General features: G+C 44.6%; 1 protein-coding gene across 1 annotated transcript in view; it reads right to left on the bottom strand.

Moving 5' to 3' along the window:
- Positions 1-1,503: 1,503 nt before the first annotated feature.
- Positions 1,504-13,899, bottom strand: part of LOC111151136 (activating transcription factor 6) — a 212,434-nt gene continuing 200,038 nt past the window's right edge. Inside the window, exon 16 of the mRNA XM_022508923.1 lies at positions 1,504-6,441. Coding sequence (XP_022364631.1) covers positions 6,233-6,441 — 209 coding nt within the window. The 3' untranslated portion in view covers positions 1,504-6,232. The remainder of the gene's footprint in view (positions 6,442-13,899) is intronic.

Consider the following 13,899-nt stretch of genomic DNA (forward strand, 5'->3'; position numbering starts at 1 on the left):
AACATGGCGTAGTGGAAGGAATGTGGCTTTAAAATCAAGCTCTGGTATGTGCTAGTTGTAAGATCTTGGGCAAGTTCCTTCATCCTTTTGTGCCAATTTCTTTATCTGGAACACGTGAGTTGTGGTACACACATATGTCATAAGGCTGCCGTAAAGCCTAATGACCTAATGCTTGTAAATGCTTGGGCCAGTCTGGCATGCGTGCTTCAGCATGGGTCAGCTGTTAGGAAATGAACCGAGGGACGGATTCTCTGCCCACATTTGTGGGCAGATACACCAGATGGGTGTGATGGAGTGAAATAGGCCATCGATCCAAAGAGTGAACAAAACACCGGAAGCAGTCTACCTTTCTACCGAGAGGGACAGTTAGACCCGTCGCAGAGCGTGTGAGACGAGCCCTCTGTTGGTGGCACCGTGTCTGGTTCAACCCAGATGTCAGCAGTGGTTCTCCTTTGAGATCTGCAAATTGGCTTGAACTGTATCCCACACACGGATCGGGGCGGGGGGTGGGCAGGGGACAATCGCATAGGATTTGGTTGGGGAGGAGGAAGATGGATTTCCCCGTTCACCTCTGTGGCTTCACAGCCTCTTGGGTTTTGAATCATCCTGTTTTACTGTCTGCGACCTGTTCTCACTAGTTCCATGGCAAGCATCCTCTCCGTACCCCCCCCCGCCCCCCGCCCGGCCCCAAACAACACTGACATAAAGCTGTGTGTGCAGCAGGCTTTTACAGAAGGTTTGGGACGATAAGAGGGATTTACACATGACAGCTCCAGCTTGTCTTGAGGTCTTTTTCCAAAGAAGTCTGTTACAGTGTCTTTGGAAACACATGTAATTTTGTCTCTGAGAGAACCCTGATGTTATTCATTTGGTGTATTTCTAGAAGTATCTGGCTCCACAGGCCAACTGTGAGCTCCCTCAGGGCAGGACCTACACGAGATCTGGGACTCTGGAGGTGGAACAGTATGGTGGCCAGAATCCACGTGCTGGAGTGAAATTGCCTGGGTCCGGATACTGGTTAGTCAGTGGTAGGGACTGGGTTGTTGGGAGGACGGGAACAGGACAGCGGGACTACTGAGCCTAGAGCGGTGTTTGAGGCAAACACTAGGCACTCAGGGAATGCCCGCACTTATGACCTGTGGACGGACTCTGCTGGCAGTCTGCAGGACGAGCAGCCTGCATGGTGACATTGGTCATTCCAAGCTGGGAAGACGCCTGTGATGTGACTGAGTAACCCGGGTTCCTGACGGAGAAGGATGAAGTAGCTGTTCTTAGACAAATCTTTCTCCTTGGTAAGATTGTAGTTGAAATATTTGGACACAATAAAGGAAACTTTTACTTAACCTGGCTGGGGTGGGGGGAGAGTGGAAAAGAGTTCTATTGTTTTCATCTAAACAGTTACAGGCCACAAGCCATTTTAGGTTTCCCTTCTCATTACTCATCTCTTCACATTCAAGATTCATTTGGGGTCTTTTTTTCTCTATATATACAGAACAAAATAAGGCAAGTTTAAAAATTCTTTATTTGAATCTTAGACAAAGAACAAGTATTGCATTGTGAAGACTTGCTTACAACCGCGTAAGTCTGTTGTCACGGTTTCTTGACGCACCGTAAACCGACGCAGCTACCGCAGGAGAGAATGGCACCTCGTTCCTCCTCACCTTTAACCTGCTCTTCATTTAGTGTGGATGCAACCTCGGAAGGAAAACCCTGGTGGAAGGCTTGGTGGACGCTCTCTCCCCTGGCTCTGATGGCTCCGCGGGTGAAGCATATGGGTCTTAGCCCAGCCACGCTTGCCAACATGATGAGAAACAGGAAACTGGTGTCTTAAGGCCCGTAGTACCTGGGAGCTTTTATCTAAAGTTCTTTTCCCCTCTTATCTAGATGACTGACCTGGCAGTTAGGGCTGAGTGTGAGTTGAATGGGCTGACAGACCCTGTGAAGAAGTCACCCCGCCGGTCTTTCTCTGGGGCGGCCCCCCACCTAGATCAAGCCTCTTGGTTTAACTAGTGGTCACGAGCGGTTCTGTCTGCTGACCCTGGTAGATGATAAACGACGATTTATTTACTCCTTGATTCCCCAAACTAATATAATTAAGTCTCTTAATGTGGCATACCTCTTATGCTTAAAGTCAGCAAACCGCTATGTCAAGACCAGTGTCCACTATTTGGCAGTGGCTAGCCATGACATGATTCACACCCAGGACCAAATTTCCTGATCACGATGCCTTTGTCAGTCTTTTCATAATCCGACAGATAACACAACTTTTAGAACAAGCTGCTCAAAGCTCTGGACTTACCTAAAATAAACTTTGTTTTAAGCTTAGTGACTAAAAATATAAGTTAACAGGCTACACTCTGATTTCTATTTCAGGTGGGAGAAAACGGCATTTCTTTTATGTGCACAGTTTCATCTGGACTCAAGCAACATGTTTGGGTAGTCTAGTGCTCTGTTTTCCTAGAAAATAAAAATCTACCACAACCTCTAGGAGTAGGGGACACAGAAGTTGCCCCCCTCCCCTGATGTGACTAGGGGTAGGAACGAGAATTTCTCACATTTGCTTTCTTTAGGCTTTATTCTTGTTTTTAAGGTATGTGATATAATTAGTGCTCACATTAGCAGCAAAGATCCTAATTTCTGTAAATCAGAATGACTCAGGAAGGACAAAAGTAGCATTCTGGTAACAACGTGGGGATGCAGAGGTGGTGATAAGCATCTGTCGATACCAGCATGAAGTGATCTTGAGAGGTGAGTGTGCATGGAACAGCCGATGGGATGAAAGGCTTCATTCAAACTTCAGTTCCTGGGAATCTCCTGCCGGAGGCGGAGTCGGCCCACGTGGGTGCAGTGGACCAAGCTTAACTAGGTGGAAATTGTCCTTGAGGTCAGGCTGCAGGGGACGTGGGGTCAGACTCTGGCTTGTCAGTAAAAAGGGGTGACTTCTCCTACGTAGCTGAAAGTAGAAGTCGTTTGGAGACTTTTCAGTGTTTGAAAGTCAAATACGGATTTTTCCCTGTGCTCTTTTTCTGTCAAGTTTTATAACCTGAGCTGAGTGAGAGGGCAAGAGCCAGAAATTAGTGCAAATGTCACAAGGAGCTGGAGAGGGGTCTGGTTTCCATCGTGCCAAAGGCCACAGCCATGGCCATCTCATCGGGGTCACTGCTGTGCCGACGGGGGCTCATGCCTGGGGTGGAAGAGTCAGGCCAGGAAGGTTTGTTGGGACGGTGTCTCTTTAAAAAGGATAGAAAAATCAGTTTGAATCCCAAGTTGCTGGTCTGTTTCTAAGTCCTGTTTATTCAGCGCTCAAGAATGACTCATAACATTGCTGCTTTCAAATACCTCCGTGGCTGCTTCTTGCTCACAAGAAAAGGCAGAGACGTGTGTGCTTGGCGCTGGGGCCTGTAGGCATTTAGAGGAAAGTTCGGAGATGCTCTGAGATTTTACAGTTACAGATTGTTTTTGTTTTTGTACTTGTGAAAAGATAAGCCTCACCCAGTAATGTAACGGAAAGCTTCTAGATGACAAGCATGGCAAACTTTTGATTCAAGAGGATTCTTTTAGAAATCCCAGCTTTGGAGAGAGGCTATTCACACGACCAGGCTGATGGAGCCGTTCGTCTGTCCTGCTGGGGGCGCTAGCCTGGGGGGCGGGGAGCCCCGACGCCTGACTCAGTAGTTAGCGCGAGGAACCATCTGCTGCCACGAAGCATCCGTGCGCGGGGCTCACAGGCAGCTGGGAGAGCCGCTCCCGGCAGCACCTGCCAGCACTGCCTGGGGGTGAAGGATCGGGGGACAAAGGGAACAGAGTTCTCTACCCCGTGGGTGGACTTGACTCCTCTAGTGCATCTAATTATCCCACAAGCTTGCAAAATCCCACTTAAGAAATAAATTAAGATACTGATATATATCCCGGGCTGCAATCCCCAAAAGGCAATTTTATCCTAAAACTCAAAAAGCAGCTTAATATATTCATCAGGCAGAGCCATCTTCTCTTTCCCAACAGGCCGACCGGGTGTGAGCAGACACTATGTCAAAACCGCTGGGGTGGCGGGAGGCAGGAATTAGTGAGCTTTGACGGCAGTTACAAAAGCAGAGGACTGCTTCGCAGTGGCTGTTCCCTCCCTTCCGGGGACTTCACCCTGAGGAGTAGGCTGCTTCCTCATCTCAGAACGATCCCCTCGAGAACCGGTAATGGGGAGAAAGCGGGCGCGGCTCCCAGGCTGCCGGCCCCTGCATCCCCACCCGCAGGAGAGGCGTCGTGGGGGGCAGATATGACGTGACTGCCACCGTTGGTCAGACCGGTCAGGGACGGTGTGCGGGTGAGAGTCGGAGCACGGGAGAGGCGGCACCGTCCGTGAGGCTGCGCCCGCAACCACCATGACTGCTCTGACAGCTCCAGTGGACTAACAGCTTGGGAACACCACGGCCCCCTTCCCGCTGGCTGGGGCCATGGCTGCTTGCTCGGCTGGCGTGCACGACGGATGGGAGGAGCCGGGACGGGAGGAGACACTCCCGAGGGAAGGCTGTCCTCCGCCTGCAGGTCTTGTCCGTCGGGCCCGGAGCCCGTTAGAGGAGGAATGGCCCCGGGAAGGGGGTTCCCATGTGGACGCTGCCCCGACAGCCGCACTGGGGGCCGCGTGGCCTGGACTCTCACAGGCTCGCGTGGGGCGGGGCAGGGGCAGAGTGAGGCTCATTAACGTGGCTGAACCCCAGATTCCCGGGGAGCCGGGCAGCAGAGTGCCCCGCTGGCCACACAAGGTCACACGGATCTCAGAGCACATCTGATGAGCTCGGGCAGAGGCGCCGCTGTCCAGAGGTTTCTTCGGGATTATTCAGGAGCCAGGCCGGGCCTCGCGGACAGAAGGGGACCGGGGCACCCCGCAGGACTCGCACCGACGGTCTTTCCTCCTCCGGCTCAGAGCAGCGGAAGGCCAGAGCAGGGACTGGAGGGGACGAGAGCTGACCCAGGCAAGCAGATTAGGGTAAGAAGCCAGGTCTGCAGAACCGGTTCTAGCAAGAAAGTGTGAAGCTTCGTAGAACAGAACTCACTTTATAAACTGAAGGCAGAAGAACATCAGTGAGAAGAAAGTAGTCAGGGTACCGTGAGAGATGAGGGAATGCAGTAGGGCTGGGTTTTTTTTTTTCCAACCATGGGAGGACAAAAAAGTTAATTCCTTCACTGTCTTTTCACTGGAGAAACTGGGAATTCTTGCTGTATTGTGGGATGCCCTCCCCGGGCTGTAGTCTAAGCCAGCTTGTCCGCAGTCTTGAGGAATAAATACTTGTCAATTCTCATGAGGAGAAAAAACTAATCTGCTTAACAGCATGCTCCGTGTCCCTCAGCTGAATTCGGTATCATCGTGTTACGTGTTACGGGTGGGGATTCACAGCAAAGCTGAAGGGTCTGTCCCAGGGTCCCTGCGGACCTGCACCGGACGAGGAAAGAGCACATACGAGCACATACGCTAACCTGCAGGGCCTTAGAATGAAGGCTGCCGTGGCTTTCACCCTCCGCTCCGGGCACATCAAAACTTGCAGCGTTTTGAGCGTGTAACGGAGCCGGCTCCTTCCCACAGCGCGCGCTCTCTGCCCTTCCCTGACGCTCTCCGCCCTCGGCCCTCCCCCGGCGCCCCGCGCGGTTCTGCACACACCGGGTCAGGTGGGGGCCACCATTCCCTGGCCAAGACCAACTTTACCAATGGGGATTTTTTTCCCTTTTACTAAAGTTCTCAATTGTCTTGACTCTTCTTGGGACATTTTTCACTGTTCTGGTTTTGAAATCTATTTCCAATAAGCACTATATCCACAATGGACTGGCTTTAAATTAATAAAAACTCTAATTGCTGGGAACATCAGTGTGCTGTACAGCTGTAAATAAAAATCTCTCAGTAAGTGAAATGGCAGAGAAGGGAAGACGATCTTATTTTAACGATGACTATTTAAACACAAAAGTACAGAAGGAAAAGCAGTTGAGGAAGATACAGGAAAAAAATCGACACGGGGCCGCCACGGAGGACGCAGGCAGCGTCTGCCACCGGAGAAAGGCGGTCCGCCTCGCGTCTGAATGTCAGTGCTTGCCAGTAGAAGGGCAGATGGTGAGAAACAACTTCTGTCACTGTCGCTTGAACTCCAGTGCGAGGCAGCTCTCTGCCAGCCGCCAAGAGGGCAGACGGGAACAGGTCTCTCCCCTGCTCGCCGGGGTCCCACCGTGTTTTCGGGCGCAGCCTCAGAGACTACTGTAGTGACTCCGGGATGGTGCTGACAACGTGGGCTGCCTCCGGGGCTGTTGGGGGGGAGCCAAAGAACGTGTTGGTTTGATTCCTCTGCTGATCTCGAAGATAAGGGGGAACCGACGAGCTCTTGATGTGGAGGATCCGGGTATCCATCACCTGACAGTCAATTTGCATCATCACTTCGTAGTCCTGCCCATTGATGACGTTCTCTGTGGGGAGGGAGACACACAAGGAATAAATAGTCACCAGCACGTACGATTCTACCGTAAGCTTCCACCCCAGAGAAAACCTAAATAAGCTTTATGGGTATGAACTGCCAACGGGCTTTCAAGGGACAGCGGGACTCCATCAGTCACTGAGCAGAGCGACAGCTGGGCTTGGTGCTGGGATGGCCTGTCCTCTTAGATTCTGGCTCCCAAACTGGGAGGGTCTTGGAGCAGTGGCAGAGGCCACCCAGAGCATGAAGGTTTCAGCAGAGGACGGAGGGGAGACACTTCAGCGCCCCCCTCCCCTTCAGCAATGGGAAGGAACACTTGTGAGAAGAACCAGCCTGCCGTGTGCTCGGTCAGGACACTCTGGCTGAGATCACTGCCTTCCACTCATCAGCAATGTTTCTAATATCAGTAAGACACCCCCGGCTACAAATTTAAGGCTTGGCCTTAGCAGCGTGAAGTACAGTGAAGACCGACAACAAGGTGCAGACGTGGCAATGATGCTCTTGCCCACGGGATAGTGTGTGATTCCAGAGTTCTTGATTCTTGGTGCAAGAGACAAGGATGTTTCCGATTTGGGACTAGAGGGAGCGCCGCAGGACTCGCAGGTGAACTACAGGCCAGTTGCAGAGGAAGCAGGAAAACCACACAGCGTCGCGCTCATGTTTCACGTCTAGGGGAACTCATCACACGTTTCACACACACATGCTCTTCCTCAGAGGATGAACACTCTATTTTAGGGAGAGGGCCAAATTATTTCCTGATTTGTAATTCTGGGTAGCCATTTTCCAACTTGTAGTCAATGAAACTTGGGCATAAGACTGAGGAAAGATGGTAAGTAGACAGTTTCTCCAAGTCCAGCCGGACATTCACAGCAGGGCAGTTAGAAGGTGGGCGAGTGTTTAATAATGCTGGCATCTGTTTGCATGTCCCCTGTGAGTCCGGAAATGGGAGTGGGGACCAGGCGAAGTCCTAGTCTTACCGTGTGTTTATGAAGGTGACCTACAGCCAGCCAGTGACTTTTAAAATTAAACATCTGGCTTCTCTAGGACCAAGAACTGAACTTAGAAGTAAAATTAATATTTTTTTGCTTTTACTTCAATACTATACACGCCAAGTGTTAGAAATCTAGAGGAAGAAAATCCAAAGTTTGACATTTGATCTTCAGATTCCATTGTTATGTTTGGGAAAATTAAGCCATGGAGTGTGTCACAGTTTAGGACTTAGGACCTAGGACCTTTAGACCTTAGGACTTAGGACCTAATCCAGGGGGTCTTAAATTAGGGTCTAATGAACAGACTTCAGGGAGTCTGTAAGTTCCCTGAAACTGCATGTGAAGTTTTATTTGTGTGTTCATTTTTCTGGAGAGGAGCCCCATCAGATTCTTAAAGGGGTCTATGACTTCCCCAAAGTTGAAAACTACTGGATCCAATAACCTACCAATTATAAGTTCCTCAAGCAGATGTTATAGTCTGTGTTAAAGCCAATGGAAGACAACATTCCTCCATTTCTACTTTTATTTTTAAAATAGTCTCGGTTGGTGATTAATTTCTCATTACAAGTCTTATAAATCTCTTCTATGACCGTTAAAGCTAATCTCCTTCTTTCCCAGCCTTACTAGAGAGGATGAACAGCCAGCTGCCCCTGTGCACTGACTAAGCCTCCTGTTCTTTAAGACCGTCACTGTGGACACTTTGGTTTTATAAGTCCTACCGATATGCAATGAAAATAACTGTTTTAGCTTTTTAAAAAACTGAGGTATAACTGGTATGAAATACAGTATTTTAGTTTCAGGTGTACACCTTAGTGATTCCACATTTATATACATGGCAAAATGATTGTCACACTAAGTCTAGGTACCATGTGTCACTACACAAAGTTAATACAAAATTACCGCCTGTATTCCATGCTGTGTATTAAATCCACAGGACCCAACTTATTTTACAACTCTAAGTTTGTGTACTTCTTGATCTCTTTAACATTTTGCTCCCTACTCCAACCCACTTCCCCCTCTGGCAAGGGATAATCTGTTCTCTATGAGTCTGGGTTTTATTTTTTAGATTTATTAGGTTTTATTCTTTAGATTCCACATATAAGTAAAGTCACGCGGTACATGCCTTCGTCAAAGTCTGCTTATTTAAATTAGCGTAACATCCGTTAGGTCCATCCACGTTGCAAAAGGCAAGATTTCGTTCTTATGGCCAGATACGCTTCCACTGTATATACATGTATCACACACACACACGCGCCACATCTTTATCCAGTCATCGTCAGTGGACAAGAAGGTTGTTTCCTTATCTTGGCTCCTGTAAATAATGCTGCAGTGCACACAGTGGTGCATTTATCTTTTCAAATTAGTGTCTTCAGTTTCTTTAGATAGATAACTAGTAGTGGGACTGCTGGATCACAGGGCACTTCTCTTTTCAGATTGTGAGAAACTTCTGTATCGTGTCCACAGTGGCTACACCGATTGACAACACCATACAAGAGGGTTTCATGGTTTCAGGTCTTCAAGTCTGTAATGCACTCTGAGTTAATTTTTCTATATGGTATAAAATAACAGTCCAGTTTCATTCTTCTGTTGTGTAGTGATTTAGTTTTCCCAACACCATTTACTGTCTCTTCTTCCTTCTCTCTTGCTTCCTTTGTCAAAAATTAATGAACCTGTGGTTTTGATTTGTTTGTGGGAATGCAAGCTGGTGTAGCCACTTTGGAAAACAGTATGGAGGTTCCTCAAAAAGTTGAAAATAGATCTACCCTGTGACCCAGCAATTGTATTACTGGGTATTAACCCCAAAGATACAAATGTAGTGATCCAAGGGGCACATGCACATGCATGTTTATAGTAGCAATGTCCACAATAGCCAAACTATGGAAAGAACCTAGATGTCCATCAATAGATGAATGGGTAAAGAAGATGTGTGTGGTACATATATACATGATGGAATACTATGCAGCCATCAAAACCAAAATCATGCCATTTGCAACGATGTGGATGGAACTAGAAGGTATTATGCTAAGCAAAATAAGTTGATCAGAGAAAGACAATTATCATATGATCTATCTGATACGAGAAATTTGAGAGGCAGGGTGAGGGGTCGTGGGGGGAGGGAGAAATGAAACAAGATGGGACCGGGGAGGGAAACATACCATAAGACTCTTAATCTCATGAAACAAACTGAAGGTTGCTGGAGGGGAGGGAGGTTGGACAGATACGATGGTTGGGGAGGGGATGTGCTATGGTGAGTGCTGTGAGTTGTGTAAGACTGATGATTCACAGACCTGTACCCCTGAAGCAAATAATACATATATGTTTTTTTAAAATTAACCATATACATGAAGGTTTATATATGGGCTCTCGATTCTATTCCACTGATCTTTGTGTTTTTTGCACTAGTGAGATATTGTTTTGATTACTATAGCTTTGTGTTCTAGTTTGAAATCAGGGAGCATGATACCTCTGGCTTAGGTCTTTCTCAACATTGCTTTGAGTAGTCAGGGTCTTCTGTGGTTCCACATAAATTGTGCAAGTACTTGTTCTCGTTCTGTGAAAAATGCTATTGGTATTTTGATAGGAATGGCAGTAAATCTGTAGGATGCTTTGGTTAGTATGGATATTTAACAGTATGAATTCTTCTAATCCATGAGCATGAAACATCTTTCCACTTACCTATATCTTCTTTAATTTCTTTATTAATGGCTTATAGTTTTCAGTATATAGGTCTTTCACCTCCCTGGTTAAATTTATTCTGAGGTGTTTTATTGTTATTAACGTAACTGTAATTGGGATTATTTTCTGAACTTCTCTAACAGTTCATTATTCATATACAGAAACAACAGATTTTTGTATATTGATCTTGTAGCCTTCAACTTCACTGAATTCATCACTACTAATCCTTTTTTGTGGAGTCTTCAGGGTTTTTATTTTTTAGTATTATGTCGTCTGGAAATAGTGATAGTTCTACTTCTTTCTTTCCAATTTGTAGGCCTTTCATTTCTTGCCTAATTGCTGTGGATACAACTTCCAATACTGTGTTGGACAGAAGTGTAAGAGTGGGCATCCTTGTCCTGTTCCTGGTCTTAGAGGAAAAGCTTTCGGCTCTTCACTGTTGAGTATGACATTAGCTGTGGGTTTGTCATAAACGGCCTTTATTATGTTGAGGTATGCTTTTTTTTTTTTTAAATTAAAGTATTTTAGAAAGCTCATGAGTGCAGCAGGAAAGGTAATGGGAGAGGGAGAGAGAGAATTCCAAGCCGACTCCATGCTGAGTGCAGAACCTGACCAGGTGCTCCATCCCACCACCCTGAGATCATGACCCAAGGCAAAATCAAGAGTCACTCAACCCGCCCCTTCTTTTCAAATTTGTATTTAAACTCTAATTAGTTAACATACAGTGTAATACTGGTTTCAGGAGAATTTAGTGATTCATCACTTATGTGTAACACCCAGGGAGATATGCTCTTTCTATACCTACTTTGTTTAGAGGTTTTTATAAGTGGATGTTTGATTTTGTCCAATGCTTTTACTGCATCTTTTGAGATGATCATATGATTTTTATCTTCCTTTTTGTTAATGTGGTGTATCATATTGATTAATTTGTGGTTGTTGAACCATCCCTGCAATGAATCCCACCTGATGGTGGTGTATGATCATTTTAATATATTGCATTTGGTTTGCTCATATTTTGTTGAGGATTTTTACATCTATGTTTATCAGGGATATTGTCTTACAATTTTCTTGTGGTGTCTTTGTCTGATTTGGGTATCTGGGTAATGCTGATCATGTAAAATGAGTCTGAAAGCATTCCCTCCTCTTCAGTTTTTTGGAAGAATTTGAGAAAGATGGATATTAAATCTTTAAATGTTCGATATAATTCACTAGTGAAACCATCTGCCCCTAGATCCTTTTGTTGTTTGGAGGTTTTTGATTACTGATTCAATCTTCATAATTGCTCTACTCAGATTTTCTATCTCTTTCTAGTTCAGTCTTGGAAAATCGTGGTTCTATAAATTTATCCATTTCTTCTAGGTTGTTCAATTTGTTGGCATATAATTTTTCTAGTATTTTCTTATGATCCTTTGTATCAACTCTCATTTCTGAAATTGTTTATTTGAGCTCTCTCTTTTCTTGGTGAGTCTAACTAAAGGTTTGTCTATTTTGTTTATCTTTTCAAAGAACTGGCTCTTAGTTTCACTTATCTTTCCCATTATCTTTTTAGTCTCTATTTCATTATTTCTGCTCTGATCCTTATTTCCTTCCTTCTACTAACGTTGTGCTTTGTTCTTTTTTCTAGTTTCTTTAGGTGTAAATTGTTTGAGATGTTTCTTGAAATAAACCTGTATCATTATGAACTTCCCTCTCTTGCCCATCTCACGGATTTTACATTTGTTTTGTTACTCGGTATTTTTAAATTTCATCTTTGACTTCTTCTATGATTCAGTAATGTGTTGTTTAGTTTTTCTAGTTTTCTTCTTGTAACTGATTTCTAATTTCATACTGTTGCAGTCAGAAAAGATGCCTGAAAGAACTTCAACCTTCTTGAATTTACTGAGACATGTTTTGTGGCCTAATATGTGATTTATCCTGGAGAATGTTCCAGAGGTATTAGAGAAGAATGTTTATTCTACTGCTTTTGGATGTAATGTTCTATGTCTATTAAGTCCATCCAGTCTAATGTGTAATTTAAGGCTGATGATTCCTTATCGATTTTCTGTCTAGATGATCTATCCATCAATGTTAAGTACTGCTATCAGTTTCTCTCTATATATATCTGGTGCACCTACGTTGGGTGCATATATGTTTATAAATTTATATCTCCTTGATAGATTGACCCCATTATCATTATGTAGTTCCCTTCTTTGCCTTTTATTCGTCTTCAGCCACTCTACATCTTTTGACTGGAGAATTTATAGTCTGTTTATATTAAAGTGACTTGATAGGTATGTATTGCCATGTTGTCACCTGTTTTCTGGCTGTTTTTGTAGTTTCTCTGTTTCTTTTTCTTACCTCCCTGTGGTCTGATGACTTTCTTTAGTATTAAGCTTAGGTTCCTTTCTCATTTTCTTTTGTGTATTTAAGTTTTTGTTTTGTGGTTACCATGAGGCTCACATACATTATCCTAAGTATGTAACAGTCCTAAGTATGTAACAGTCAGCTTAAACTTGAACATTTTCCAAAATTCTCCATTTTTAACCCCTCCTCCCCATATTCTGTCTCGGATGTCACATTTTACATCTTTTTATGTGTTCCTTAACTACTGTAATTTCAGTTCATTTTATTAGCTTCATACTAGCTTTGTAAGTGAATGAATCCACTATTTTTACTATAGATTCAGCTTTTCTGGGGAGATTCTTACTGTCATAGGTTTTCTTGTTATTAACAACTGACATTTCTTTTCAGTGTAAAGAAGTCCCTTTAACATTTCTTGAAAGGCTGGGTTAGTAGAGATGAACTGCTTTAGTTCCCCTTCAGTTCTGAATAATAACCTTGCTAGATGAGTATTCTTGGTTGGAAGTTCTTTCCTTTCAGCACTTTGACTATGTCTTGCCACTCACTTCTGGCCTGCAGAGTTCCCACTGAAAAATCTGATAGCCTTATGGGGTTACCCTTGTACATGACAATTTATCTTTCCCTTGCTACTTTGAAGGGTCGATCTTTAACTTCTGACATTTTAATTATAATGTGTTTTAGTGTGCATCGCTTTGGGTTCATCTTTTTTGGAACTCTCTGGGATTCCTGGATCTGGATGTCTGTTTCTCTCCACAGAGGGAGTTTTCTGCCCTTCTCTTTCTTCTGGGAACTCTATAAAGTGAATGTAATTCTCCTTGATGTCCTTTTGGTCCCTTAAAGTTATTTTTATTTTTAAAAATTCTTTTTTCTTTTGGCTGCTGTGTCTGGGTGAATTCCATGGCTCTGTCTTCCAGCTCCTTGATCATTTTAATGTTTTACCTAGTCCACTGTTGAACTGTCATGTATTTTTTAATTATTTTGTTCTTCAGGTCTGTGGATTTCTCTTTCATACTTTCTTATATTTCCTTTCTCTTTGTTGAAGTTCTCTGTTCATCCATTCTTCCTCTGAGTTTGGTAGTCCTCTTTACTGACCATTATTTTAAATTCTTTATTTAAAGAATAAATAAAAGATTACTTATCTCTATCATTGAAGTCTTTTTCTTTCATCTGGAAGATTTCTTTGTTCATTCGTTTTACTTGGTTCTGTGTTTCTTTGTATCAGGCGGAGTAGGTACCTCTCTCAGGTGTGAAGGAGCAGCCTGTGTGCGTGATGAACCTCATGAATCGCTCAGTCTTGCCCTGGCTCTTGACTGTCTCTTGAACTTTGTGATGCTCTAAAGCACCTGCTAATTCTTGAGACACACCTGTTGTTGAGAGTGTGCCAAGGCCTGTCAGTGTCCCAGGGGGAGGAATCTCACTTAGCACCTAGTCTCAGGCAGTTGAAA

This window comes from Enhydra lutris, unplaced genomic scaffold (assembly GCF_002288905.1).
Source record: "Enhydra lutris kenyoni isolate GAN:26980312 unplaced genomic scaffold, ASM228890v2 scaffoldscaffold25, whole genome shotgun sequence".
In the NCBI taxonomy this organism is placed as follows: Eukaryota; Metazoa; Chordata; class Mammalia; order Carnivora; family Mustelidae; genus Enhydra; species Enhydra lutris.